Raw genomic sequence first — 26,839 nt, forward strand, 5'->3', positions numbered from 1 at the left:
CCAAAGTCACAAATTTTACTTCTGAGAGTTTTATGGTTTTAGCTCTTACACTGAGGTCTATGATCCATTTTGAGTTAATTTTTATGTATGGTGTGAGGTAGAGGGCCAGCTCCATTCTCTTGCCCGTAGATATCCAGTTGTTCCCGCACCATTTGTTGAAGAGACTATTCTTTCTCTCCACTGATTTGTTTTAGCACTCTTGTCTGAATTCTTTTTAAAATTTATTTTTAAATTGGATATATAGCTTCATTTTTTAACTTAGTGCAACAAAAACATTTTCCAATTCAACTTCTAAGTGTTTAAAAAGCCTACTTTGTGGGGGTAGCAAGGGAAGCCCTGGAAAACTATTCTGCCAGTTACAGACTTCCTGGTTTCTATTTGACTCCTATTTGCTTTGTAACATTCTCATCTTCTGATAACACCAAACAGGTAATAATATCTTGTAATCCAGTTTATAGATATGAGATGATGAGCACGACGAGTAGTAATAAGGACAGGACTCTCCATACCGGGGTGGCATATGTTAATATTATCTCTAACATTTTTTAAAACTGTCTGTTGAAATGGAGAGTGGAAGTGCCTTATGCAACCTGAACACCAGAGCCTCACTACTGGAGGACAGGCACCATGGCCTCTCTCCCAGGCAGGCAATGCAGGGCACACAGAACCAGCAGCCTCCCTGGACTCACACCCCTGAGCAAATCTGCAGCCGACCTGTGGAGTCTCTCTTCCTGATGTACCCATGCTGGAAGTAGTACCATTGCACTTTCAGACATTTTTTAAAAAAGAGTTTCCTTGTTTCCTGAATTAAATCCCCTTCCAAACCAGGCACTAAACATTTGGAAAACTAGGCCCTTGCCCCGCAAAATAGTGATATTTTCTAATTCAAATTTTCAGCACCACTGCACTCCAGTCTGAGCAACAGAGTGAGACTCCAACTAAAAAAAGAAAAAAAAAATTTCATCAGAGGCCAGGCACAGTGGCTCACGCTGTAATCCCACCACTTTGGGAGGCCAAGGAGAGTGGATCACCAGAGGTCAGGAGTTCAAGACCAGCCTGGCCAACATTGTGAAACTCCGTCTCTACTAAAAATACAAAATTAGCCGGACGTGGTAGCGTGTGACTGTAGTCCTGGCTACTCAGGAGGCTGAGGCAGAAGAATCGCTTGAACCTGGGAGGCGGAGATGGCAGTGAGCCAAGATCACGCCATTGCACTCCAGCCTGGGGAAAAAGAGCAAAACTCCATCTCAAAAAAAAAAAGTCATCAGACTTAGAAGAGGGAAAAGAAATGTCTGGGTGCTTAAAGGGTAAGTGCCAGGTGGCTGGAACGAGAGAGCCCCTGACAGCAATGCTGGGCTGTGACATCAGGGACCCCAGTGAACATAGCATACAATATGCATATGTAACACAAACCAAGGAAACAAAGCTCTAAAATCAGGTTTGTTTTTTAATTTGGGGAAATCTTTCAAAAGGAAGCATTTTATTGGATAATTTTCTTACGTCAGTGCACAATTCTCCTCTTGATTTTCTTGAGTCTGATGAGAGTCCAGACAGCTGACAGCCTCGCATTTGGAGGGAGGGGAAACTCACCAGTGGTAAACAGGACCATTTGTAGAAAAGTTTTATATCACCCCACTCTTGCCTAGAGGGAGGTCTGCTTCCCACTAAAGCCGGGGTGACTCAGTGCAGAGGTAATGGGTCGCAGGCCAGCAGAGGCATATGGTCTTTTATTGCCCTGACAAATTCAAACAGATCAGGTGAGTGACCTCTTCCACACTGAAGAGGATCAACGGATCAAGAGCAATGGCTTGCTTCTCATTAAGAACAGAAATACACATGGTCATTGTAAGAAGTCAAACACAGCCAAGGGCAGTGGCTCACGCCTGTAATCTCAGCACTTTGGGAGGCCGAGGCAGGTGCATCTGTTGAGCTCAGGAGTTCAAGACCAGACTGGGCAACATGGTGAAACCCCATCTCTACAAAAAATACAAAAATTAGCTGGGCATGGTGGCACACACCTGTAGTTCCAGCTACTTGGGAGGCTGAGCCCAGGAGGGTGAGAGGATCACTTGAGCCCAGGAGGTCGAGGTTGCAATGAGCCATGTTCACGACACTGCACTCCAGCCTGGGTGACACTGCGAGACCTTGTCTCAAAAAAAAAGAGGTCAAACACCTGGATATGAAAGAGAGGTTAAGTGTCCCCCAGGCAGAGACTGTGACTCTGAATAGTGTGCAAAGTAGAGGCAGGAGGCCTCAGGCCAAGCAGGCTTTCAGAATAACCCAGCAAAATAGTCTCAGCGAACCAAGGGGCCCCTGGGTTCTCAGGTCAGGTTTGCACACTCCATCACTTAGCAACTGTGTGACTAGGCTACCTAACTTCATCAAGCCTCAGTTTCTCCGCTTACAAAATGGAGACAATCCTGTCTAGTTCGCAGGACTGTTCAAGAGAGCAGAGTAATTCTACTAAAGTGCCTAACAGAGCCTGGCATCTGGCAGCTTACAGGAGTTATCTTATCAGAGATGATCCTAAGTCCGTGTCCGGTTACACTTTGTAAAGAATGTTCATGGTAAATCTTCAAAAGCACTGGGCATAGCCGAGGAGACTGAGAATTTGAAAATACAATGGTTTTGGAGGAATGAGACCTGAATCACCAGTGATTCTGCAACAACCCCTAGTGATCACCCAGTTGCTCAGGTCAAAGTGCAAATCTTGGCCTCTGCGTTCTCTCACGTCAGCAAATCCAGCCAGCGCCTCCTGCCAAGCACACCCCAGCCCAGCCTCTCCTCACCACCTACTGTCACTACCTTCACATTGGTCCAGCCTTCACTATGACAGTCACCCCCCACTCCTTCTTTCCCTCTACAGCCAGTTCTCCACCAAGAGCCACTTATCTTTTTATACTTAGATCAGTCAACATCATACCCTGCTCAAAACCCTCCCATGGCCTCCCATCCTGATCCTCCAGCCTCCCTACCTCCCCATTTCCCTTGCTCACTGTCCGGCCAGGCCTCCTTGCTGTTCCTCGAATATTCCAAGCACATGCCTACGGCGGGCCCTTGGGTTGCTGCTTTTCCCACCTGGAGTGCTCCTCCCACACCCATCACCATGGCTCACTCCCCCGTGACCAACAGGTCTGTGCCCAAAAGTCACCTCGTCAAAGAGGCCCTTCCTGACCACCCATCCAAAATAGCAGAGAAAAACAGTACAAACTTTTTAAAATTAAAAATAAATAAATACATAAATAAATAAAATAGCAGTTCTGGCCACTTCCCCTCCTCCCTTGCTTTATTTTCATTCTTCCCACCACCCGGTGCTTGTTTCTTGCTGTCTTCCTGAGTAGATTACAAGTTCCCCAAAGGCAGAGTCCTTCTCTGTCTTGTGTACCACTGTTATCCCAGTGCCCACAACAGGGCTTCGGAGCACTTACGCATGAAGAAATGTGTCTAAGTCGAAAAGTGAAAAAGGTCCAGCCCAGCAGCCAGCTTTACCTTCTTCCCAGCTGTGGGGCTGCTCTCCGCACTCTGCAGGGGGCTCCTCTGGGGGCTTCGGCTTTCCTGGGGGACACACCTGCCCATGTACACGCTGTAGTCGAGGAGCATCTTCTGCCGCACGCTGCCTGCCAGCTCCTTCTGCTTTGGCTGTGACATGATCTCCTCCACACTGCCTTTGCTGCTGCTGCGGCTGTGGGTCAGGTGCCCGGACGGACTGTTGTGTCTGCTGTGTGCAGGCAAAAGCCCTGGAGCCAAGAAGACGGGGGCTATTCACACAATGAAGAAAACAACTGCAAAGTAAGCGGACTCCTGAGAAAAGCAGCTACAATGCTATCAAATGACTGTTTAAAAATATTTATAAGGGGTTGGGCATGGTGGCTCACGCCTGTAATCCCAGCACTTTGAGAGGCCGAGGCGGGCGGATCACGAGGTCAGGAGATCAAGACCATCCTGGCTAACACAGTGAAACCCCATCTCTACTAAAAATACAAAAAATTAGCCGGGTGTGGTGGTGGGCGCCAGTAGTCTCAGCTACTCGGGAGGCTGAGGCAGGAGAATGGTGTGAACCCAGGAGGTGGAGCTTGCAGTGAGCCAAGATCATGCCACCGCACTCCAGTCTGGGCAACAGAGCGAGACTCCGTCTCAAAAAAAAAAAAAAAAATTTTATAAGTTTATTTCCCACCCTGAAAAGTACCTTTTTCTCTAAGGTAATTTTTAAGAACAGTTTTTATTCCTCTCCAAGATAATTAGAGTAATGGAAGTAAAGAAATATAGTTGGCAGGTACTATTCTCTTTTCTCCTGATGATCTTTTAGGAAAAGGTCAAATATAGGACCAACACATCCCAAGTAGTGGCGAACTTGTCAGTGCTATCAGGGGTAAATGGAAAGTGGGTAGAGAGCTAATTAATTGTTCATCCACAAGCTCACAGCAATTCCAAAGATGTCATCTTTCATTCGACAAATTATGCATCAAGCACTTTCAAGCACGCCATGCTAAAAAGAAGACATAATCCCTGCCCTTGAACTCACACACCTAAGCAGATAAATCACAATCTTCTGTAACAAGTGTCAAAATTGTAGCACAAGTAAGGGACTCTCTGGGCAAAAAGAAGGGGGTGACTACCTCTGCCCAAGAGACTGGAGCGGTGCTTACCCTAGCTGACTTTCACAGCAGTGACATCTACGCTGTATCTTGAGGGAATAGTTGCCATTTTCCTGGCCCAGGTGGGGAAGAGTATTCCAGGTACAGGAAGCAGCATATGCAAAAAGCAGTGACAGGGCACAGTATGTTTGGAGGCCAGTGAGAGATTCAGTGAAGTTCTAAGCATAGTACGGGGGGCAGAGGATAGGAAATGAGGATGGAGAGATTAGCCAGGAACAGACTGCAAAGTGCCTCAAAAGCCAACCTCGGATTTAATATTGACCCTGTTGCGCCAGAGGTTTTAAGCATGGGATGCGCCTGATGCTAACAATTTTATTTAGATTTACTCTGATGGCCAGGTGAAACGTAAAGTGGTTAAAATCAAACCAGGCTGGGCGCGGTGGCTCACGCCTATAATCTCGGCACTTTGGGAGGCCGAGACAGATGAATCACTTGAGGTCAGGAGTTCGAGACCAGCCTGGCCGACATGATGAAACCACATCTCTACTAAAAATACAAAACATTAGCCTGGCATGGTGGCCTGTACCTGTAGTCCTAGCTACTGGGGGAGGCTGAAGGCAGGATAATCGCTTCAACCTGGGAGGCAGAGGTTGCAGTGAGCCAAGATCATACCACTGCACTCCAGCTTGGGCAACAGAGCAAGACTCTGTCTCAAAAAAAAAAAAAGAAAGAAAGAAAGAAAGAAAGAAATCAAAAAATCAAATCAAACCATTTTCTTCTTAAGAGGCTCCAACCATCAGAACCATAATTCCCCAGAGCCTCACAAAGGGTCACGCAAGCCATTTCTTAATTTAAATTTTAGCCAGATAATTTCCAGCACTTTAATATTTTACACTGCATAACTATAAAAATACATTTTTGTAACTTTTATTATCCTTATACCATTTTCATGTTTAGCATTTTTTTAACTGCTAGGATAAAAGCTACATCAAAAACATTAAAAAATAGATGTAAACTAATATTACATTTAATATCCTGGATTGGATCCTGGAAGAGAAAAAGGACATTAGTAGAAAAACCAGTGAAATCCAAATAAAGATTACAGTTTAGTTAATAGTAAAAAAGAGAAAAAAAGATGAAATAAACAGGGCAGCATGATACCAACACTTCAAACCAAACTGATCCCATTGTGACTGAGCCACACTCCATGTAGAGGAGGAAAGGAACCCCCTACGAGGCCTGGCTGGTGCTCATTGCCCACAGAACAGCCTCTTCACATCACCTCACCCTTCCCCTGAGTGGGACAAAGCACAGGAATCATCACTGCACTGTGGGTCTCATGGACAATAGCTCCTGATAAAGTCAAGGACCTTCCTGTGCAGAGACCATACTGGAATTCTGCCAAATGACCATGTGGCTTTCCTGCTGTCTCCAGATTCTTATTCCTCCGGGAGGCCTTTCCTGACCTGCAGCCTGGGCACTGCTGGCTGGAAATGCAGAATCTCAGCCCCACCCATGACCTCAAGTCAGAACCTGCATCTTAAGATCCCGTCAAACATTCAAGTCTGAGAAGCACAATCCGTGTTGCTAGAGAAATCTATGATTTTGGTGACAGCATCCCTGAGGGAGAGGACAGGGCAGGTCGTCGAGCAGGAAGACTTCTAACTTCTTGGTACTGACAGATGTACCTGGCCTCAGAGAATCAGACCAGTCCTACCTTCACGGCTGACCACCTATGTAGTCACTGATTCAGAGATGGTTTTGAAGAACAGCACAGTGCTCACCAATTTACCTTGCTACTAGTTTAATCACACTTTTGGTGGCTTAAACTTACCATAAATATCTCAATTCATAGCTTTCAAAGGCAACCCAGACTTACAGATGTACGAAGACATTAGTGGTGTGTAAGCCTTGCTTTAGTACCAGTGAGTGCACTGAAGGTTTTCCCACATCTCTGACTCTTACCATTATGTTTGTTGTGTGCTGAGTGGAACTTTTGGCAGGATTTCCAAAAATTGAACTCGTTAAAAATAATCAAATGCTTTATTTAAGTCCATGAATAACATGCCTCTTTTGAAGGTGCTCTGGGGGGCCCCTAAGTACCTAAGGTGGTGTTTCCTGGTGGCCCCATATACCCCCGTGGGTTACCTGATTCTGAGCTTCAGTGCCTAGACCAGTAGACCTTTATATTTCCAGTAGGAATACAATCTGAGCCACATAAACAATTTTAAATTTTCTAGTAGTCACATTTAAAAATGTAAAAAGAGGTCGGGCACAGTGGCTCACGCCTGTAATCCCAGCACTCTGGGAGGCCAAGGTGGGCGGTTCACTTGAGGCTGGGAGTTTAAGATCAGCCTGACCAACATAGTGAAATCCTGTCCCTACTAAAAATATAAAAAATTAGCTGGGCGTGACGGTGGGTGCCTGTAATCCCAGCTACTCAGGAGGCTGAGGCAGGAGAACTGCTTGAACCTGGGAGGCGGAGGTTGCAGTAAGCCAAGATCGTGTCACTGCACTCCAGCCTGGGCAACAAAGCTAGACTCCATCTTAAAAAAAAAAAAAAAAGAAAGAAAGAAAAAGAAAGGTAAAAAGAATACAATTAATTTGAATATATTTTTAACCCAATATATCTAAAATATTATTTCAACATGTAACCAATATAAGAAGTTATTAATGAGATATTTTACATTCTTTTATTGGACTAAGACTTTGAAATCCAATGTGCATCTTATACTTAGAGCACACCTCCATCTGGACTGGCCACACTTCAAGTGTTCAAAAGCCACATGGGGCTGGTGGCTACCGTGAGAAGCAGCACAGGTTTAGACCTACCAGGAGAGCTAGGCAGTGCCTGGTGCTGAGGAGTTCTTACCCACTTGAATTTTCTTTTACTCAGTGTTATGGGTTGAATTGTGTCCTCCAAAAAATATGTTAAAGTCCTAACCCCAGTATCTCAGAATGTGACCTTATTTGGAAACAGAGTCATTGTAGATGCCATTCATTAAAATAAAGTCATACTAGAAACAGGGTGGGCTCCTAATCCCATATGACTGGTGTCCTTCCAAGAAGACACAGAGCCACTGACAGACAATGCCATGTGATGATAGGCCAGTGTGGAGTGATGCGGCTGTGGGCCAAGTATTGATGGTCACCACCAGAAGCTGCAAACACGCAAGAAAGGATTCTATGCAGAGTCTCACAAGGAGCATGGCCCTGCTAACACCTTGATTTCAGACTTCCAGCCTCCAGTACTGTGAGAGAATACATTTCTGTTGTAAATCACCCAGCTTGTGGTATTTTGTCCCAGCAGCCCTAGGAAATAAATATATCTAGTAATCTCCCCATTCGTCTTGATTCTTAAAAGGGACTTCTTAGATCTCAGTGCTGGGATTAGGATGGAATCTGGTGTTGAAGCTGACAGAATGGAAGGTTAGCAAAGGAGTTAGGGCAAAGGCTCAGATTATGTTCCAGGGGAAGGAACCAAAGCACTCTGAAGCAATGTGTGACACTCATGTGACCAGCATAACTCCCGGATCAACACAAATGCCTTGTTAGAGAAAGCCCCAGAGTGGCTCCCTCCTAGTCTTTGTTTCAGATCCATGTAAGAAAGCTTTCCCTAATAACACCCACACTGGTCTTGTCCCAATTATTGGTTACACCACACTCATTTTAGCACGGCAATTTGTGAACACCTGACTCATACGTGCCAGTTTTGCATAACAGGCACAACACCTGAAGGACAGGGGAGCTACTGCTTTTTACTGGTTTTGTGTCTCTTGCAGCTCCAAGCCCAGCCAAAGCTGAGCAAAGAGGTGCTGCATGGTTATCAATCCGAATGACCATGATCTGACCTGAATGGTCAGAAGTGCAAGGATTCTGCATTCTATGGCAAGCTCAGGCTCGGAAGACATATTGAGGGTCAGGTGCTCGAAAGTACCAGCCTGAAGGATCTCCCTGACTCACCTGCCATCTCAGAACCAGGGTTTTTCTGTTGCTGCTTCTCTCAGGGGAGTCACGTTATATACAAATAAAACATAACCAGCAAAGGCTAATAAACATCATCTGCAAATGGATCCATCATTGGTTAAGTGATTTGGGACAGAGGGCTGCAGTGATCAGCCTAGATGGTAAATGAGTCATGAGAACGCACATTAGGTGGCAGACAACCATCAATTCAGGGTGGGCTTCCTTCCTTCCTTCCTTCCTTCCTACCTGGCATTCTTTCTCTATTCTCCCTAGTGGCCCTTTAAAAATGCATAAGCATTTAGCACAAACATCATTACCTGGTTTACCTCCAGAGACACCCGACGACTTCTTGATTTCCGACTTTAGCTTAGATGCCAGAATAAATCTCCTAAACCATTCCTCTTTTTCTCGGCCAGTTCTCCCAAAGAGATAGAGTATCTGATCTCGCTGGCTAGATCTTGTTCCCTCCTGAGGGCGGGGTGGCTTCTTAGGGTCCTCGCTTCCCTCAGCTGGCGGCTTCTCTTCTGAAGTCTCCTTATCAGTCTGAGCTTTAGACATAAAGTCATCTTGCTGACCAAGCTCGATACAAATGGGGTACTTTTTATTCCAGATTCGCTTTCGAGCCAAAGTTTTAGGTACAAGATAAATCTACAGAGAAAGAAAAATGATGATTTATATATTAAAGATTGGCTACACTATGCATTAATATTATGCATAGCACAAAGTGCAAACCTTATAGACTTTTTGACTAAAATGATGAATATGAAATAACTTTTAACACTTATTCATAACATGACTACAGAAACTGGAATTTTCAGAAGTGTCTTGTTATTCTTCAAAATCATTCCACAAAGTAGGTATTTAATAATTTTGCGAGAGTTATAAATATCCATAATTTTCAGGTGGCAGTAGCACAATAATAATGTTTAGCTGCTTATCATCAACTATGTTTGGCTATCAACTGAATTTAATGACCTTGGACCAAACTTAAGTTGGAAGAAAAAAAAAGATAGCTAAAATCTAGATGGGAAGCTAAAGTCAACCTTGAGTATCAAACTCAAGTTAAGAATAAACTTATATAAAAACTATTTTAAGTACTTCTCTCACATTGGAGAAATCTAAAGATCATTCAGATGAACTGTAAGAACAGAGAAACAATAGCTTTGTGGAATACATAATTTACATTTCTCACAAAAATAGAAGTATATAATACTTAATCAAAATGTAGTTATTTTGCATATCTATCATTTGCACATGTACAAAGACTTCGATAGTTAAGTACCGTAGAATCACCACACATAGCCACACAGCTTTTTGTTTGACTGAAATAATTAGCTTTTAAAGGCAGAATTCTGAGTGCACAACACTTGTTCCTCAAGTTGTGGTCTGTGGACCAGCAGCCTGAGTATCATCTGGGAGCTCATAAAAATGCAGGCCCGAGGCCCTGCCCACAGCTACTGAATCAGAATCTGCATTTAACAAGATGCCCAGGTGATGTGCATAAACTTTAAAGTGTGAGAGGTACTGTCCTAAGGTATACTGATACTTCAACGACAACAAACCTTTTTAGGGTATAAAAAAATGCAGTTAAGCATCCAAGATGCCATATGCTTTTCATTCATCTAAGCTATCCTTCCAAAATTGCTCAGGCTCACCTTGCTGTCTGAGAGGTCATAGATTTTCTGGCTGATGTAGGTGACCTCTGGCTTGGGTTCATTGTAGCTGGCCCTCCTGGATATATTTTTATTGGGCTTTGAAAGTCTTAAGGTTCCACCCTCAAGTCGAACAAAGACTGAATGTGTCAAAGTCGCATGGTAGGTTTCTGGATCATAGTTGTAAATCTCATTCATCCATCCCTGATGAAGAAAAACTTCCATTAGTAATATCAGAATAATCGCAAATCTGATTTAGTGTGAAATGATGAACACTGTGGTATTTGGGACACTGAAACCAAACTTGATCACGACACAGATATCAGCTCACCAATGACTACAGGTTGCAAAGAGAAGTGCTTAGCTGGGAGGATAACTGGAACTGAGGAGGTTTTTGATAACCAAAAATCTGGATTTGGAGGAAAAATGGCAATGTTCATTATCCTAAATAAAAGGTTCTTTCTTTTTTTAAAGCTTATAAGCACATCAGGAAACTCAGAAGATTTGTTCATGTGACTGAGCAAGCCTCTCTGCCTGACCTCCTTTGGGGTGATTAATCCCACCCAGTCTGGCCTTCTTAATTAGCTAAACACATGCTCTTCCCAGCCCAGTTGGAATCTTTGAAATTTCAGGTATTAATTCATGTTATCACAGGACTCAGAGAACTGCCTCTCCACTTCTGTTGCACTACAATATGTACCTCATTGAAACCATGCAGTAAAGCAGATGATTGAGAATTAGGCATTAAATATATCGTAAATATAATCAATAATATATCAAAATTCAAAGATACATAGTAACTTAAATGGGTAAAATTGTGCTCCAGGTCCCCCTGCCAAATTGGACATAAATGATTTTGTGTTACATATCTTGATTTTTTAAAAGAGCAAACACTGAAATGTATGACAAAAAATACATACACAAAAGCCTAATACACTATACACTGTGTTAAAGCTAATCTCATAGCTGTCATCATCATTCATCACTGAACACTTCTCCTGCCTCAAATACTTTTTCAGGTTATGAGTAGCCCAGATCTCACAAAAGAAGTCCTCTGGGGAGTTTTAATTGATATCTTCCTACTCTCCCCAACTTTTTAAAAATACATGTCTTTGTAATGAGCAGAGAGATGCTAAAGCTCACTACATGGGAGCTGGGACTGTCATTCTTTTCAAGCAATAGCCATTTCCATGCTAAGTATTTGAGTCTCACACTAAAGTCTCGAATTGAAAGCCTATGAGAATGAGGACTCCTCAGAATTCTTTCATTCATCCTTTTATTAAAACACGCATTGAATCTATGTGCGAAGCAATGGGTTAGGAGTTGGGACAAAGATTTTTTAAAAGGACAGGATTCTTGATCCAAAGGTGCCTCCAAAAGAGTAGAGAATTAGGTCTTCATTCCCGTATCCTATGACCCCACTGTAGTAAACATAATAGAGACAAGTTGTCACAAACAGAGCACCTAAGTGTGAAGTGGAAGGAAAAATGGACAAACATATCTCTTTGTCATGGGGGAAAGAGTGTGAAACTTATGAGCCAATTATATGGATTTATATACCTCAGTAGATGTTTTGGCCTGAGCTAGGAGGTTCTCTCCCTCCTCCCAAAGAATCACCGGACAGGAGCAGCATCTATTCAACAATATTGAGTGAGCAAGCAGTGGCCATGGGAAGAGGCGTTTGTGAGGAAACAGCAACAATCAGAGCAATGAAGAGAAAAAGATGACAATTACAGATCACAGTGGGGCCTGAAGTGGACTGTATTGTCAGAGCATCCGTTTGGGTGGGTGTATTTTTGCTAAATGTAGAACTAAGTACTTTCTTTGGCTCACAGTTTTTTTGTCTTTTTCTTTAGTCTGTTCTTATGGCAAATTACATTCATTGACTTTCAAATGTTGAACCAGTCTTGCATTCTCAGGATTAAGGATGTATGAGTCATGATGTGCTGAAATTGGGCTGTATCAGCTCACAAGAACGGATTCTACACATCTCTTCCTAACTCCATGTTCAGTGACTTCACGTTGGTAGCTTTCAACTGGCAACAGTGGGAGTTGCTACATCACGGAAATCAGGGAATAGTCAAATCAAGATTTTTTTTTTTTTTTGGAGAGCCAGTTTACCAGCATAACACTTTGCTGATATTTTGTTCATTTGTCCCTCTAAGTTCATGAAGGAAAATAGTCTATAGTTTTCTTGCAGTGTTTTTTGGTATTAATGAGCCTCAGAAAATGCAGGTAAGTGCATTTGGGAAGTGTTCCCTCTTCTCTATTTTCTGGAAGTTTGTGTAGAATTAATAATATTTCTTCCTTAAAGGTTTGATAGCATTTGCCCATGAAGCTATCTGGGCCTAGATTTTTCCTTGCAGAAAGGTCCCAAACTATGAATTCAATTTCTTTACTTGCTGTTGGACTATTTAGGTTATCTATTTCTTCTTGAGTAAGCTTTGGTTTGTATCTTTCAAAGAGTTTATCTATTTTATCTATGTTGTCCAATTTCTGGGCATAATGTTGTTTACAATATTTCCCTGTAATCCTGTGAATATCTGTAGTGTCTATGGTGATGCCCCCTCTTTCAGTCCTGACACTGGTAATTTGTGCTTCTCTCAAATCTTTCTTTTCGTATGTATGTATGCACATATATATGTATATATGTATGTATCTATCATCTATGTATTTGAGACAGGGTCTTTCTCTGTCATCCTGGCTGTACTGCAGTGGCACAATCATAACTTACTGTAACCTGGAACTCCTGGGCTCAATTAATCCTCCCACCTCAGCCTCCCAAGTAGCAAGGGCTACAGATATGTGTCACTACACCAAGCTAATTTTTTAAAAAAGTTCTTTGTAGAAATGGAGTCTTGCTATGTTGCCCAAGCTGGTCTTGAACTCTTGGTCTCAAGCAGTTCTCCCACCTTGGCCTCCCAAAGTGCTGGGATTACATGCATGAACTACCACACCCATCCTCTAACAAGCTTTTAATACTATTAATTTCCCTCTAGGCACTGTATTACCTGCAATTTCTGATAGGTTGTATTTTCAGTTTCCTTCCGTTAAAAATATTTTCTATTTTCCCTTATGACTTTATCTTTAGGCCCACAGGCTGTTTAGAAGTATTTTGCTTAATTTCCAAATATTTGAGAAATTTTCAGATATCTTTCTTACTGGTTTTTAGTGTAATTTCATAATAGGAAACAGGCTTTGTATAATTTCAATTCTTTTAAGCTTGTTATATGGTCTATCTTGGTTCCAAGTGCAGTTGAAAAAAATGCATTCTGCTGTTGAGTAGGGTTTTCTATAAATATATTTATTTGTCTTTTTAAGCACAACCATTTTCACCAAAGATCTCCTGACACAGAACACACAGCTTTCTTCTTATCCAATTTGGTTGCAGAAAATACTGTCTTACATATATAACAGGTTTACCAGGGCTAAAGTTCTAAAGGCAACTAGATTAATAAAGAACTTGAAGCAGATATAATCGTTTTTCTAAGATACTTCAGAGGTTGTTTATGCTTGCAGAGCTACTAAAACCAAGAAGAATCCATGAAGGGCGGGGGGGGGGAGTTGGAGCTGATGAGAACTCTATTAGATCAAAACAGCCACTTGCTATCAGTGTCATTTATGAGCCATTTGGCCATACAGTCCCTGCATGCAATTGCTCTTCTTGAATCATTTCACTCTGAGCATACATCTGCTGGCTAGAGTAGAGGCTACTTGAGAATATGGATTATGTGTGATACTGCTTTCGTCCATCCTAATACCTAAGCTGAGATGCTCAGCATTTATTTAATGGCTGTTTTTGAATTATGATAATCACAATTTGATATAAGATAGACATTACTGCAACAAATCACCATATAAAATATTTTTCGTTATTTCCAGGTATATAGAATTACAGATACATGTACAAAAGCCAGTAGAATTAACATGATACTGGCACCAAATGAGAAAAAAAGGATTAACATGATACTGGAATTTCAGACAAAAATCCCTGCATTATATTTATCAACCACTCACCACCAGACTAGAAGGGCTAAAGGAGAAAAAAAAGACAAGTATTATATTACATGAAACTGTTCTCCAAGAAAAGGACAGTCTCTGAGAAATAGAGTAAAGTAAGCTGTGGGGATTTTTCCCATTTGAAACTGCTGGGATTGTACAGGTTAATTATCTGATTTATGAATAAGAGAAACTTAGGGATAAAAGTTGTTTCTCTCCAATTGCTTTCATTTCGTCTTTCCTAAATCAGAAAATGCAGACTTGTCCAGGGAGGTGCTGTACAATGGAAATATTAATATAATGTGAGCCATAAATGTGATCATGAAAATATGTAATTTTATTTTTATTTTATTTTTTTGAGATGGAGTCTTGCTCTGTTGCCTAGGCTGGAGTGCAGTGGCGTTACCTTGGCTCACTGCAACCTGCACCTCCTGGGTTCAAGCGATTCTCCTGCCTCAGTCTCCTGAATAGCTGGGATTACAGGTGTGTGCCACCACGCCCGGCTAATTTTCGTATTTTTAGTAGAGATGGAGTTTCACCATGTTGGCCAGGCTGGTCTCAAACTCCTGACCTCAAGTGATCCACCCACCTTGGCCTCCCAAAGTGCTGGGATTACAGGCGTAAGCCACTGCGCCTTGCTGAAAATGTGTAATTTTAAATGGTCTAAGAGCCACATTAAGAAAGAAAAAGCAGGTAAAATTAATTTAAACAATGTATTTTATTTAAATTCATATCAAAATTATGATTTCAACATGTAATCAATATTAAAAATTATTACTGGTATTTTACATTGTTTCATACCAAGTCTTCAGAATCCAGTGCATACTTTACGCTTAGAACACATCTTGATTCCAACTAGCTACACTTCAAGGGCTCAACAGCCACATAGGGCTCCGGACTAGTATATAAGAGACAGTTCAGGGCCAGTTATTGGGTTCAAGCTTTTTAGCCCTAGACCCTTGGCTCAACTATGAATAGAATGGGCAAAGCCTTCCTTTCTCTTCTTGTGCATGCTTTCAACACACTCAGTCTTAGTGATAAGAGACAGTCATTCAGTACATGGCAGTTTTCTGCCATTTTATTAGATGCTTTGCATAATTAAATGAGAGAAGATAATCTAAGTAATCACCTAATGAAATCATCTATTGTAGAAATTCAAAATCCCTTTTAAAAGTTAACCTGCAATATTAAAAACTCAGAAATATTAATAAGAGTATTCTATGTAGGAGGCTTTTGAAAAACTCATAGTTCTATAGGAAAATTAAGATAATTAATAGACAAACATATCATTTTTTTAGCTTATTCTTTTGATTTTTAGATTTAGAAAACAAAACAAGACATACAGGCATGTGTGTTGAGATACATACACCAGCTCATCTGTTCACAGGTCAGTTTCAGGTGCTGAGCTGTTACTCTGCCCCAGTCTAACCAACTGCTACTCAATTATTATTCCTAGGAAAATTCCTGTCCCTGGATAACAAGAGCAACCATTTCCACAGTGCTTCAGGGATTCGGTTTTTAGCCACAAAGCCAGGCATTCAACCCAGCAACCTGAGCTACCACCTTAGCTGAAGAACAGCCACTGTGGAGTTCTTGCTGGCTGCAGCCTGTGTGCTCGCTCACACATGGGCACAGTTCTGAGATGAGTATGCAATTACCTTCTTTGCTGACAGCTCTGACAGATAAAGGTCATCCTCTACCACTTGCCAAATTCAGGAATCCCAGAACAACCTGATTCAGAAGAATGTGAAAGAGAGAAGGGAGTTTCAAGTCCTACCTACACAGTTCAAAAGCACAAAACCTTACCTGCTGCACTGCAGGAGGCAGAAGTGAGAGGCAAGAAGTAGGTAGGCATAGAAAGAGAATCTAGGAGATGCTTTCCTTCTCTTGCGAAAGCCTGGAGGGGACCCAAATTCCTTTATTCTGCTTGGGCTTGGCTAGGCCCTTCTTCTCCCTACCCCCATCTTTTCAGAATCACCAGCTGCTGTGGTTTCTCCTTCCCTTTTATCTTCAAATTTCCTCCTTCCTGAACTACCATGTTCCTATCTTTGTGTTAAAGATTCATCAGATGCTAAAGTCCACAGCTGCTAAAAAACAAATAAACACAGCACACAAATCAGGATTTGAATTACACATTTATTGTGAACAATCATTTGTTAGCCTAAATGAGACCCTACACTGATCGTATCCAATTACACAAAAGACTGCTGGTCAAAACACATGCGCTGAAACCAACTCACCTACCTTAGCAGAAGTACTGGGAATCTGACAGACCTGGGTTCCAATCATGCCTGCACCACTTACCTCCTGCCAAGGTAGGTGATGCTTATCCCTCAGACACTTGCTTTGCTCACCTGTAAAAGGGTCCAGGTGGCTTACTGCCCAGTTTCATGCCTCCCTGGCCCCTACACCTCACCCTCTGCTCAAGCCATAATGATTTTTCTCCTACTGACAGTTTATTAAGGTACAATTTGTTTAGAGTTTATAAAGAAATCATAAGCATATGGTTTTTTAAACACTAACATTACTATTCATAATAATAGCTGACATTTAAGTTCACCTTATGGCCCAGGTACCCCAGGTGCATTATCTCCTGTATTTCTGTCAATTCCCTACGATTTTACAGGTAAGAAAAGTGGTGAGAGAGGGGATGTGATTTGCCTTCCAATGTCTACAGAGTGGCAAATCTGGGACTCAAACCAAGTGTTCCTGACTCCAAGGTGTGGGATGCTATCTCAGCTCCATGGCACGGCCCCACCTGCAGTCTGGCTTGTGCCTAGTCACCCCTCAGGTCATGGCAAAGACGGCACTTCTCCTAGGAAGCCTCCCTCCTCACCTAGGCTCAGTTCTCTGGTACTCTCCCATCACTGTATCTGTTAACTACCTGGTTTATTAAACTGAGTTATAAACTCCACAAGAGCAGGGATCATCATGTCTGCCAACCACAACTGTAACAAATGTTTGTTGACTGAATACATGAGGGAAGCCTAATTCAGAGGTGGCTGTGAGGATTAAATGAAATCTATGGGAAGCAGGAGTAAGCAGGAAGGCTAGCGAGCCCCTCACAGCTTATAAGTACAGTGCTAGCTGTGTGAGACCAACAAGCAAAGGAAGAAGCTGACGCCCTAATAAGTGCAAGGAGCTGTAGAGGTTACTTAGAAGACTTGGTCACTCTTCTAAAAAAGAAAAACCAAGGTAAAAATGCACAAAATAGCAGAGAACAAGAAAATAACCCCAGAAACCAAAGATTTTCAGGACAGAAATCGGATGGGCTAAGTCTTATCTAGAGCAGAGAGGGGTATTGTGACTGGAGCCCATGTTTCCTGCCCTCTATCTAAGGCTCTTTCCAGAACACTACAGGCTTTGACAGGAAATCTTGAGAGGATCACAGGAGTTGCTACTTGACCCCACTGTCAGGAACCAGGTTGCAGACGGGCCTTAGGGAGGCTCAGGACAAGAGGCTGAGGCACAACTTTCCTCCAAGCCTCCCTAATTCTGCCCCCTCACACTCCTACTGACCTGAAACCAGGTTGCTCTTGCAGAAAGCAATTTCCCAGTGCAAACCTAATCACCTTTTGATACCATCAATCAGCCATTTCCCCCAACCCAGGATCTGACCAAGTCCCTGGATTAAGCTGCAAATGAAATTTCCAGATTTCAGCAATTGTCGAATCTTGAGAGAAGCAGCAACTCCAAGGTCTTCATCCTGTTCTCCATATAGTGCCCAACTATCCACTGCTCAGCTGTTCTAAAATTCTTAAGCCTGAATTTCTTACCAGGTAAAGTATTCATCCAACCTTGTTATGAGACATGGGAATGGGTATAGAGAGATATGGCATATAGATAGCAACATTCCATTTCAACAGCTCAACCGAAAACTCTGAGATGCTCTCAACCCACACTAAAGTGACTCAGACAAGCTTTGTTTCTTTCTGAAGCTGGAGCTGTTAAAATGGACACAGTGCACCCCGCTGGGGACAATGACCCAGTCAGCCAGGCTGCAGCTGTCTGGCCCACAGACTGGTCCTGTGATGGCATTTGTAAAAGGTCAGGGGTTTCTCTCAATTCTCTGCTGGATTTAGAAGCCACGTATGGCTGAAAGTACAAAACCACAATCTATAAAGGGGCCATTTAATATTTTAAAAGATTAAAAGCTGCAATTAACCTTTTGCAAAATAATAAAGTCTGGAAGAACTACTACCGTGCTTTCAGTTACAGTGCCAATCAGAAGTTCAAGGCCAATGCTCTATTGCTCAGCTTGATACTGAGCTGACCAGAGAAAAGTGCCAGCCCTATAGCCCGAGGAAGTGATGAGAATTCAGGCACTGTGTGCCTGGCTGACAGCAGTAACAATGCAGCATGTTTTCACCCTGCTGACATGTGGCTGTGCTGGCATTTCAGTCCACCTGTCATTCAGATCCCTGTATCATTGCTTCATCAAGTGTATCAGGGAAGGAGCAAATCCTACACAAGAATAGAGCCAGGGCCTGAGGCCCCTCCTGTTGAAAATCATCTCTGAAGCACATAAAAAGGTAATTACTCTCTGTCTCCAAAACTAAAACATAAGCAGGATTTTGTCTTTACCAGGCCTAAACCTTTTTTGATGTATTAATGGTTTAGGACCAGCATCATCAGTATCAGAAACACAGCACCATAGATCATGGAGTTTGAGAATATGGCAGGGGTGGGACCGTCTAATAAACTTTATAGGTCCTGAGATACAAATTTGATTTTACCCATGAAAGGCAAGCAGACCCACAGACATCCAGAATTCATACTATAAATGATAGCCTTAGGCAGGGAGTCAACATTCAAAATAAATGCTGCTCAAAGACACTATAAAGAACATTAAAAAAAGAAAAGAAAGAAAGCCCATTAGGGGAGGGAAGTGCCATTAATACCGTCCACATCCTCCAACTGCCTGCTTCAAGGTCACCTTCCCAGCAGTGACACTAGAAGCACTGGAGTCAGGGCTAAAGCCACAGCTTTATCCTGCTCTCCTATCCTCCAGTGCAGAATCTCCCAAACTCAGGTGGCCATAGAACATTTTTGAAATTATAATGCACTGACAGACAGTAATAGAATAGGAGATAACGTGGATTCAAATTAGAAAGGTAAAATGATCTCAGATGAACCACTGAAATGACCAAGGTCTGAGTTACATTAATACATGATAAACATTAAATCATATTAACAAGGGTTAAAATTGTAAGATAAATAGATCAGCAAGCAAATAAATTAGCAGCCTCTGTCATTTTTCAGATCACGCATTCTATCAAACAACTTTTTGGGTATGTACAAATATATACCTTTACTTATAAGTTATACACATGTTCCAACATATACAGCTTTTATATAAAGTACAGAATAGAAATAAAGAGCAAAAGATGAAATAATTATCCTTTTGATAATTTTTAGTTTTTCCAGTATGACAGCTTTGTACTATCTTCAGCTGACACCTTAAGGCACAATACATACACTCAAGGTGAGGATCACTGTTGATGATCCTGAGTGTAAATCTGTATTTCAGAGTCTTACTGATAATTTCCAAGGTTTTTGGCCAAAAGTCAATATATGGTCATCTGTATGTTAAATATCAGCAAGGCTTATTTACTTTCTCAACTAGAAAGAGCACAGACTGATACAGACGGAAACTTTACTATTTTCTTCTTGATTAGTGTCTTCTGCAACCCATTTGAACACCACTGAAAGAAGCAATGGAATGAAAACAGTGAGTCAACAACTATGGCCTGGGCACCCACAAAAAAACACGCTCATGCCCTAGAACCATCTTGCTGGCAAACTCATCTTTGGAGTACAGCAAACCTCTTCTTAACGGCTAATTATTGAACAATAATTACAATAAGAATCTTCGATGTTTTTGGTACTTTTCTTACAGAGTTCAGAAGGCATTTTCAGGATGCTAAAAACTGTACTTATATATAGGTAACCAGAATTACAATTCAGCCATGCCATAAGTTAATGAATTGAGTGAAAAACTGGCAAAATGTTGACAATTGTTGAAAGTGGGTGTCAGGCACATGGGGGGTTCATTTTACTATTGCCTCTACTTTTGTCTGTATTTAATATTTTCATCAATAAATAGTTTAAAAAATGAAAGTTCAAAAAAGTCATTTTGGGACTACCTGACATCCTTAACCATATTGTTCCTATGGAATTCAGGAAGCACGTTCCACACAGCTGCCTCTCCAACTTCAACACAAGGGGTACCTTCTGGTAAGTGAGGGCTGCCTGCATCAAAACATCTCACTGATTAGCCGTGCGTGGTGATGCGCACATGTAATCCCAGCAACTCTGGAGGCTGAGGCAGGAGAATTGCCTGAACCCGGGAGGCAGAGGTTGCAGTGAGCCAAGATTGTGCCACTGCACTCTAGCCTGAGTGACAGAGCGAGGCAAAACAAACAAACATACAAACAAACAAACATCTCACCTGAAAACTATTCTACAAGGGGCACTGGGAAATAGCCATGTTTATAAAAACCATACATAAAAACTCAGGTAACCCATTATAGGGGCAGGATATTTTCAGTAAAGTATAATATAGAAAGAAATGCACTCACATTTCTTGTCCTTACTCTAAGTTATAAGAGACCAACAAAAAGCAATCCAAGTCTCTTTGGGCTGCATGTAATGGCCATTTTCTCCTAAAGACTTGCTTACTCTAATTTCTTGAAAGAATTTCAAGAAATTGAGATTAAATTTACAAATTGGAATTTCTTCTCAAAATTATCATGTCCTCCCCCCAAAATTATTCTTTTATATATCAAAACCAAAGCCTATATTCAGGGAACCTATTTTTAAAACCTATCCCTCTTATTAAATATCTACATGTGACACAATCTAAAGAAAAAAAAGTTCTCCAAAATCCATTTCTATTAGTTTCTGCAATGGCCTAAATATAATTTTAGTCAAACTTGCAGGCCATATCTTTAAAAAAGAGTTGGATTATCACTCTGGAAACCAATATGCTACTGCTGTGTTCTGCTGGTGGTTTATAAATCTGAGATAAAGAATTTGCTCGTGAATATAATTCAAAATTGCATCTGAGTCATATACTCAAACATAAATCCAAGACCCTTATGAAATCTTCAGGAAGCTTTTCATTATAAACATGTAGAAAGTTAGTGTGCAACAGGAATGGCTCTGAATTAAAAATAATCCTGGGCAAGGGACCATCTGATTTGGCTAAGCAAACATACCAAGTGCAGTTTGCTGACTCTAAATGCCCCATTTTCCCCGTGCCCAAACCCACCCTTTCCCAAGGTCCCCAGCTTAGGGCATCTAGACAGTCACCCAACATAAGAACTCCTGAAGGCTACCACACAGGGGGTGTGTCACTACAGGGATGCCCTTGGTCTGTGGCACACACGAGGCTCTTTGCCTTGAGCTAACCTGCCCAGCCCACCATGCTCTAAGTCCTATGAGCTTCTTCTCACATTTTGGTATTGGCCTTTGCTTTCATGCATTCACATGCCACTTCCTGTTGAATGCCTGTAGCAACCTTTCTCCTATTTGCTGCTTCTCATCAGCTATGAACTCCAACATACTAAGAACAAGCAAGCTTTGGAGGTCCTAAGAATTCTTCTGTGGACTTTGTGACAGCTCTTTGGCCACATAGAGGTCTTACTTTTTTTTTTTTTTTGAGACGGAGTTTCGTTCTTGTTGCCCAGGCAATAAGAGTACAGTGGTGCGATCTCAGCTCACTGCAACCTCCACCTCCCAGGTTCAAGCAATTCGCCTGCCTCAGCCTCCCAAGTAGCTAGGATTACACGCATGCCCCACCACACCCGGCTAATTTTGTATTTTTAGCAGAGAAGGGGGTTCCACCATGTTGGCCAGGCTGGTCTTGAACTCCTGACCTCACATGATCCACCCACCTCAGCCTCCTAAAGTGCTGGGATTACAGGCGTGAGCCATCACACCCGGCCTCTTTTTTACTTATATTCTAGACAGTACAGCTGCTGATCAAATGGGTTCAGAGGGGGAGACGGCGGAGTACCATAGGGCCTAGACAACCACACAACAGTCTTTGAGATTAGCTACTACTTGGCTGCAAATTGGTCTTTTTGGTTTGTCATCCCATAAATGCATCACTGCTGCAGCATCATATATAAATACATATGTCTGCAGTGAGGACCCTGATAAAGTACACAAAAACTTTCCTTTTCTCCATTCTTTCCTCAGCATGTGAAGTTACACAGAAGAAAAACTGCAATGCTCCTTGAACTGTTCATGGAACCAGTAAAGGAGCAAGACTCTTAGTCCAGTCTGGCTGCAAGCAGTTCCTGGACCCATCAGTGAGAACTTATACGGCTCAGAGGTTCAAAACCACATGGTCTCCTAAAACAGTTCCTGAGCACCCAGCTCACTGCCTGACTGGTTCACAGCTCATATATGGAGTCCTCTTAGGGCATAAAGCATGCGGGATCTCGGTCCTGGGCTGGGCCTGTCTTGGAGATCTTGGTCGCAGGCAGGTATTATAGTCTTCCATATTGGTGAGCTTTTTAAAAAGGCTTCCGTACCTTCCCTCAAGAATTGCACCATCTTCTGTAAATACCAACTAAATTGGATCAGATGTACACAAAATAATTCAAACCAGCTCACTTATCCCCTGAAATCAAACATTTTCAAGAAGTGGCTCTTTTGGCTTGCCCTAGAAACAAGTTCACAGGCCTGTTTTATAAAGAAACCAAGGCCTATCTCCTACATCACTTTAAAGCCATCAACCTGGAGGCAGAGTGGAAATCTGGAACTCATCACTGCCCATTTCTCCAATCCTCCACTTAGTATTTGCCTTTTTTTTTTCTTTTTTTTTTTGAGACGGAGTCTCACTCTGTCACTCAGGCTGGAGGGCAGTGGCGCGATCGCAGCTCACTGCAAGCTCTGCCTCCCGGGTTCACGCCATTCTCCTGCCTCAGCCTCATGACTAGCTGGGACTACAGGCACCCGCCACCACGCCCAGCTAATTTTTTTGTATTTTTAGTAGAGACAGGATTTCACTGTTAGCCAGGATGGTCTCGATGTCTTGACCTCGTGATCCACCCGCCTCAGCCTCCCAAAGTGCTGGGATTACAGGCGTGAGCCACCGCACCCGGCCAGTATTTGCCTTTCTACTACTCCCTTTGCATTCAGGAGGGCAGCACTGCGTGAGCACTGGTCACAGGAGAGCAGACTTGTCACCAGTCGATTTCTAAGCAACAAATGTCAAGCTTCAAATCCTGTTAAAGATGGACTGTCTTGGCTTGTCCACTTTCAGAAAAAAAGCTTAGGAAAAGCTTTACTGTTTTGTTTTTGTTTGTTTTTTTTGTTTGTTTTTTTGAGACAGGGTCACACTCTATTGCCCAGGCTGGAGTGCGGTGGCATGATCACGGCTCAGTGCAGCCTTGACCCCCTGAGCTCAAGCGATCTTCCTGCCTCAGCCTCTCGAGTGGCTGGGACTGCAAGCTACGCCACCACACCTGGCTTTTTAAACAAAACTTTTATAGAGATGGTGGTCCCACTATGTTGCCCAGGCTGGTCTTGAACTCCTGACCTCAAGCAATCCTCTGCCTTGGCCTTACAAAGTGCTGGGATTACAGGGGTGAGCCACCACGCCAAACCAAAAGCTTTACTTTTTAGTAATTATTTTCATTTTCTTAAAAGATCACTCCTATTAAACCCTATTTTTTTTTAAAGCAAGCATCAAGGATTTATTTTATTTTTTTAGAGACAGAGTCTCATTCTGTCACCCAGGCTGGAGTGCAGTGGTGTTATCATGGCTCACTGCAGCTTCAAACTCCTGGACTCAAGTGATCCTCCCACCTCACCCTCCTGAGTAGCTGGGACCACATGCATGCACCACCATACCTGGCTAATTATTTTAAATTTTTTGTAGAGATGGGATCTTGCTGTGTTGCCCAGGCTGGTCTCAAACTCCTGGCTTCAGGTGATCCTTCTGCCTCAGCCTCCCAAAGCTCTGGGATTACAGGTGTGGGCTACCATGCCCAGCTAGGGATTTCTTTTAAAAAGCAACATCACCAGGAGATGACAGGGTCAATACCAACTCACTGCTCAAATCTTCTGATAAAATCTCACTCCTTCATTCATCTACCCATCCATTCAGCCAACAATTACCTATAACATACCTAATACGTGGCAGGTGCTGAGGATACAAGATGAACAAGATGGACAGGGCCTATGCATTCATGAAGCTTATGGAATATTAGGGAAGACAGATAACAATAAACTTGGGTCCTAAAGTTAATGTCAACGCTGCTAAATGTTTTAAAGTACCATAGTTTAAAAACGGTTCCCAAGAGTATAATCTCCCATTCAGTAAAATTAACTAAGTCCAAAGAACATCTGCATTTGAAATTAGCTTGTAACAGACAGCATATCCTTCTAATTCATAGTAGTGTCCCTTTTCTAAATAGAGAATGCATTCAGCCCAGTTTCTAAAAACAACACCGCATACCCAACAAAAGACTTCAGGCTAAAATATACTTTTCCTCTTTAGTAATGAAACCATTCTAAACAAGTTAAGGCTAAGAATGAAAAAAGAATTACCAAAGTGATCAGAGTTGTCCAAACAGCAATAAGGAAGAATAAATGCTTAGTCTATGACAGTTTGCTTGGATTAGGGGTGTCAGTCTATGAAAGCATTAAAGTACTTGTTCTCTACAAGGAAAATTCAAATACGTTTATCCTAGCCACTGTGGGCAAAACACCTTCCTTAAAAGAAAACACTGTCCTACAAGGCTCCACCACACACTAGCTGTGTGACCTTGGGCAATAACTTAACTTCTGTGGGCCTCCATCTGCATGAGCACATATACGCTAACTGAACAGGGTTGTGACGAGGATTGAATGAGATAATACACCCAACACTTAGCCCACTGCAGTGCTCAGCATCACAGTGTTGCCTTTTTCTTCCAGTGATCAGATCAAAGCAACCAGGCTGTGCCATAACATTAAAATCCCATTCCATCGGCACCCTGTGTAGTTAGTAAACTCTTAACATATCACAGTGATTGGATTGACACTAAGTAATTTACATGTGAGAAGAGGGTAGGAAAAAAAACACTAAAGATTGACTGGATTAAAATTAAAATCTTCCTAAGACAAGTCAGTGCTCAAACCAGTTTAAACTGAATGCCACAGTCAGTCATTAGGTACTAGAGTTAATATAAGCGCAATTTTTCCTTGCTAAAGTTAGCACGAACTTACTTGGAGAGCACGTACTTCAGGTAGTCACTGCACCACCCTATCAAAAAAAGCTCAGCAACCACGCGTGAGTCATTTTTGCTCCACTTCATTTATTAACGCTAAGCTTAAGGGTGTCACATCCACAAGACTCAACATCAGCTTCTCTTAAAGAAGAAAGTGTCATAACATATTGCCATGTGAAAGAAAGAAAAAAGGTCAGACTGCAAAATATATGATCCTATTAAATCAAAACAAAAAGAGTGGGTGAGTATGCATGTATGTGATGCATATCTTCATATATGCAGAAATTTTAAAAACCCAAAAAACTAGGATATATACCAAATCATTAACTGTAATTCCCTTCCACTAGTGTGATCAAAAATTTTTTTTTCTTTGGGTTTCCTGTGTTTTTAAAACATTAACCATGTATTTCCTTTGAACAAGGAAAAAAGTCAATGAAATTTAAAAACAAATATTATTTTGGATCCTAAAAGAGTTCTCCCCAACCCCCAGCTTTTTTTTTTTTTTTTTTTTTTTTTTTTTTGCAATAGAGACATCATGCTGCCATTTTTAGAGCATTCTCATTTAAATAGATGGGAGAATAATACCTTTAATTTAACTAAGAAGCCAAACAAGCTTTGAACTTGAAAAGCTAAAGATTAAAACCAATAATTAAGGTTCAAAATTGCTCCAGGGAAACGAAGTTCTCCTTTTCATACATCTCCTGTAACACAAGGAATTCTCCAGGCAGGTCTAGGCATGAACCTTCTGCAGAGAGGTGTCATGGGAAAAGCAGGAAGAGGACACACAAAGGCTCCAAAGCCTACCTCTGTTACTTATTTTATTATTATTATTATTATTATTTTTGAGACAGAGTCTCACTCTGTCACCCAGGCTGGAGTGCAGTGGCGCAATCTCAGCTCACTGCAGCCTCAGCCCCCAGGCCCAAGCAATTCTCCTGCTTCAGCCTCCCAAGTAGCTGAGATTACAGGTGCACGCCACCAAGCCCAGCTAATTTTTGTATTTTTAGTGGAGACAGGGTTTCACCATGTTGGCCAGGCTGGTCTTGAACTCCTGACCTCAAGTGATCTGCCTCCCTCAGCCTCCAAAAGTGCTGGAATTACAGGCATGAGCCACCATGCCCAGCCTCTATTACTTATTAAGTAGCAAGACACCTTGGACAATGACCACCTCTCTCAGAGCCTGAATCTCCTCATGTGTAAACCTGGAAGCATCAAACTCCTGGATGGTTATGAAGCTGAATTAGATAACTTTTATAAAGCAGTGGTCTCTAAACTTTTCTGGCTTTCCACCTTATCTCTAAAAACATATACAATCAGCCCTCTATATCCATGGATTCAATCAACCTTGGATTGAAAATATGAAATTAAAAAAAATAATAACAATCCAACAGTAAAAAAG

General features: G+C 42.0%; 1 protein-coding gene across 6 annotated transcripts in view; it reads right to left on the minus strand.

Moving 5' to 3' along the window:
• Positions 1-26,839, minus strand: part of TEX2 (testis expressed 2) — a 118,542-nt gene that overhangs the window by 37,273 nt on the left and 54,430 nt on the right. For all 6 annotated transcript variants that reach the window (XM_034942724.3, XM_034942723.3, XM_055102145.2 and 3 more), the window contains exons 3-5: positions 10,217-10,417; positions 8,879-9,209; positions 3,490-3,737 (exon numbers count right to left, since the gene is read on the minus strand). In XM_034942724.3, coding sequence (XP_034798615.1) covers positions 3,490-3,737; positions 8,879-9,209; positions 10,217-10,417 — 780 coding nt within the window. The remainder of the gene's footprint in view (positions 1-3,489; positions 3,738-8,878; positions 9,210-10,216; positions 10,418-26,839) is intronic.

The sequence above is a fragment of the Pan paniscus genome, chromosome 19 (genome assembly GCF_029289425.2).
Source record: "Pan paniscus chromosome 19, NHGRI_mPanPan1-v2.0_pri, whole genome shotgun sequence".
In the NCBI taxonomy this organism is placed as follows: domain Eukaryota; kingdom Metazoa; phylum Chordata; class Mammalia; order Primates; family Hominidae; genus Pan; species Pan paniscus.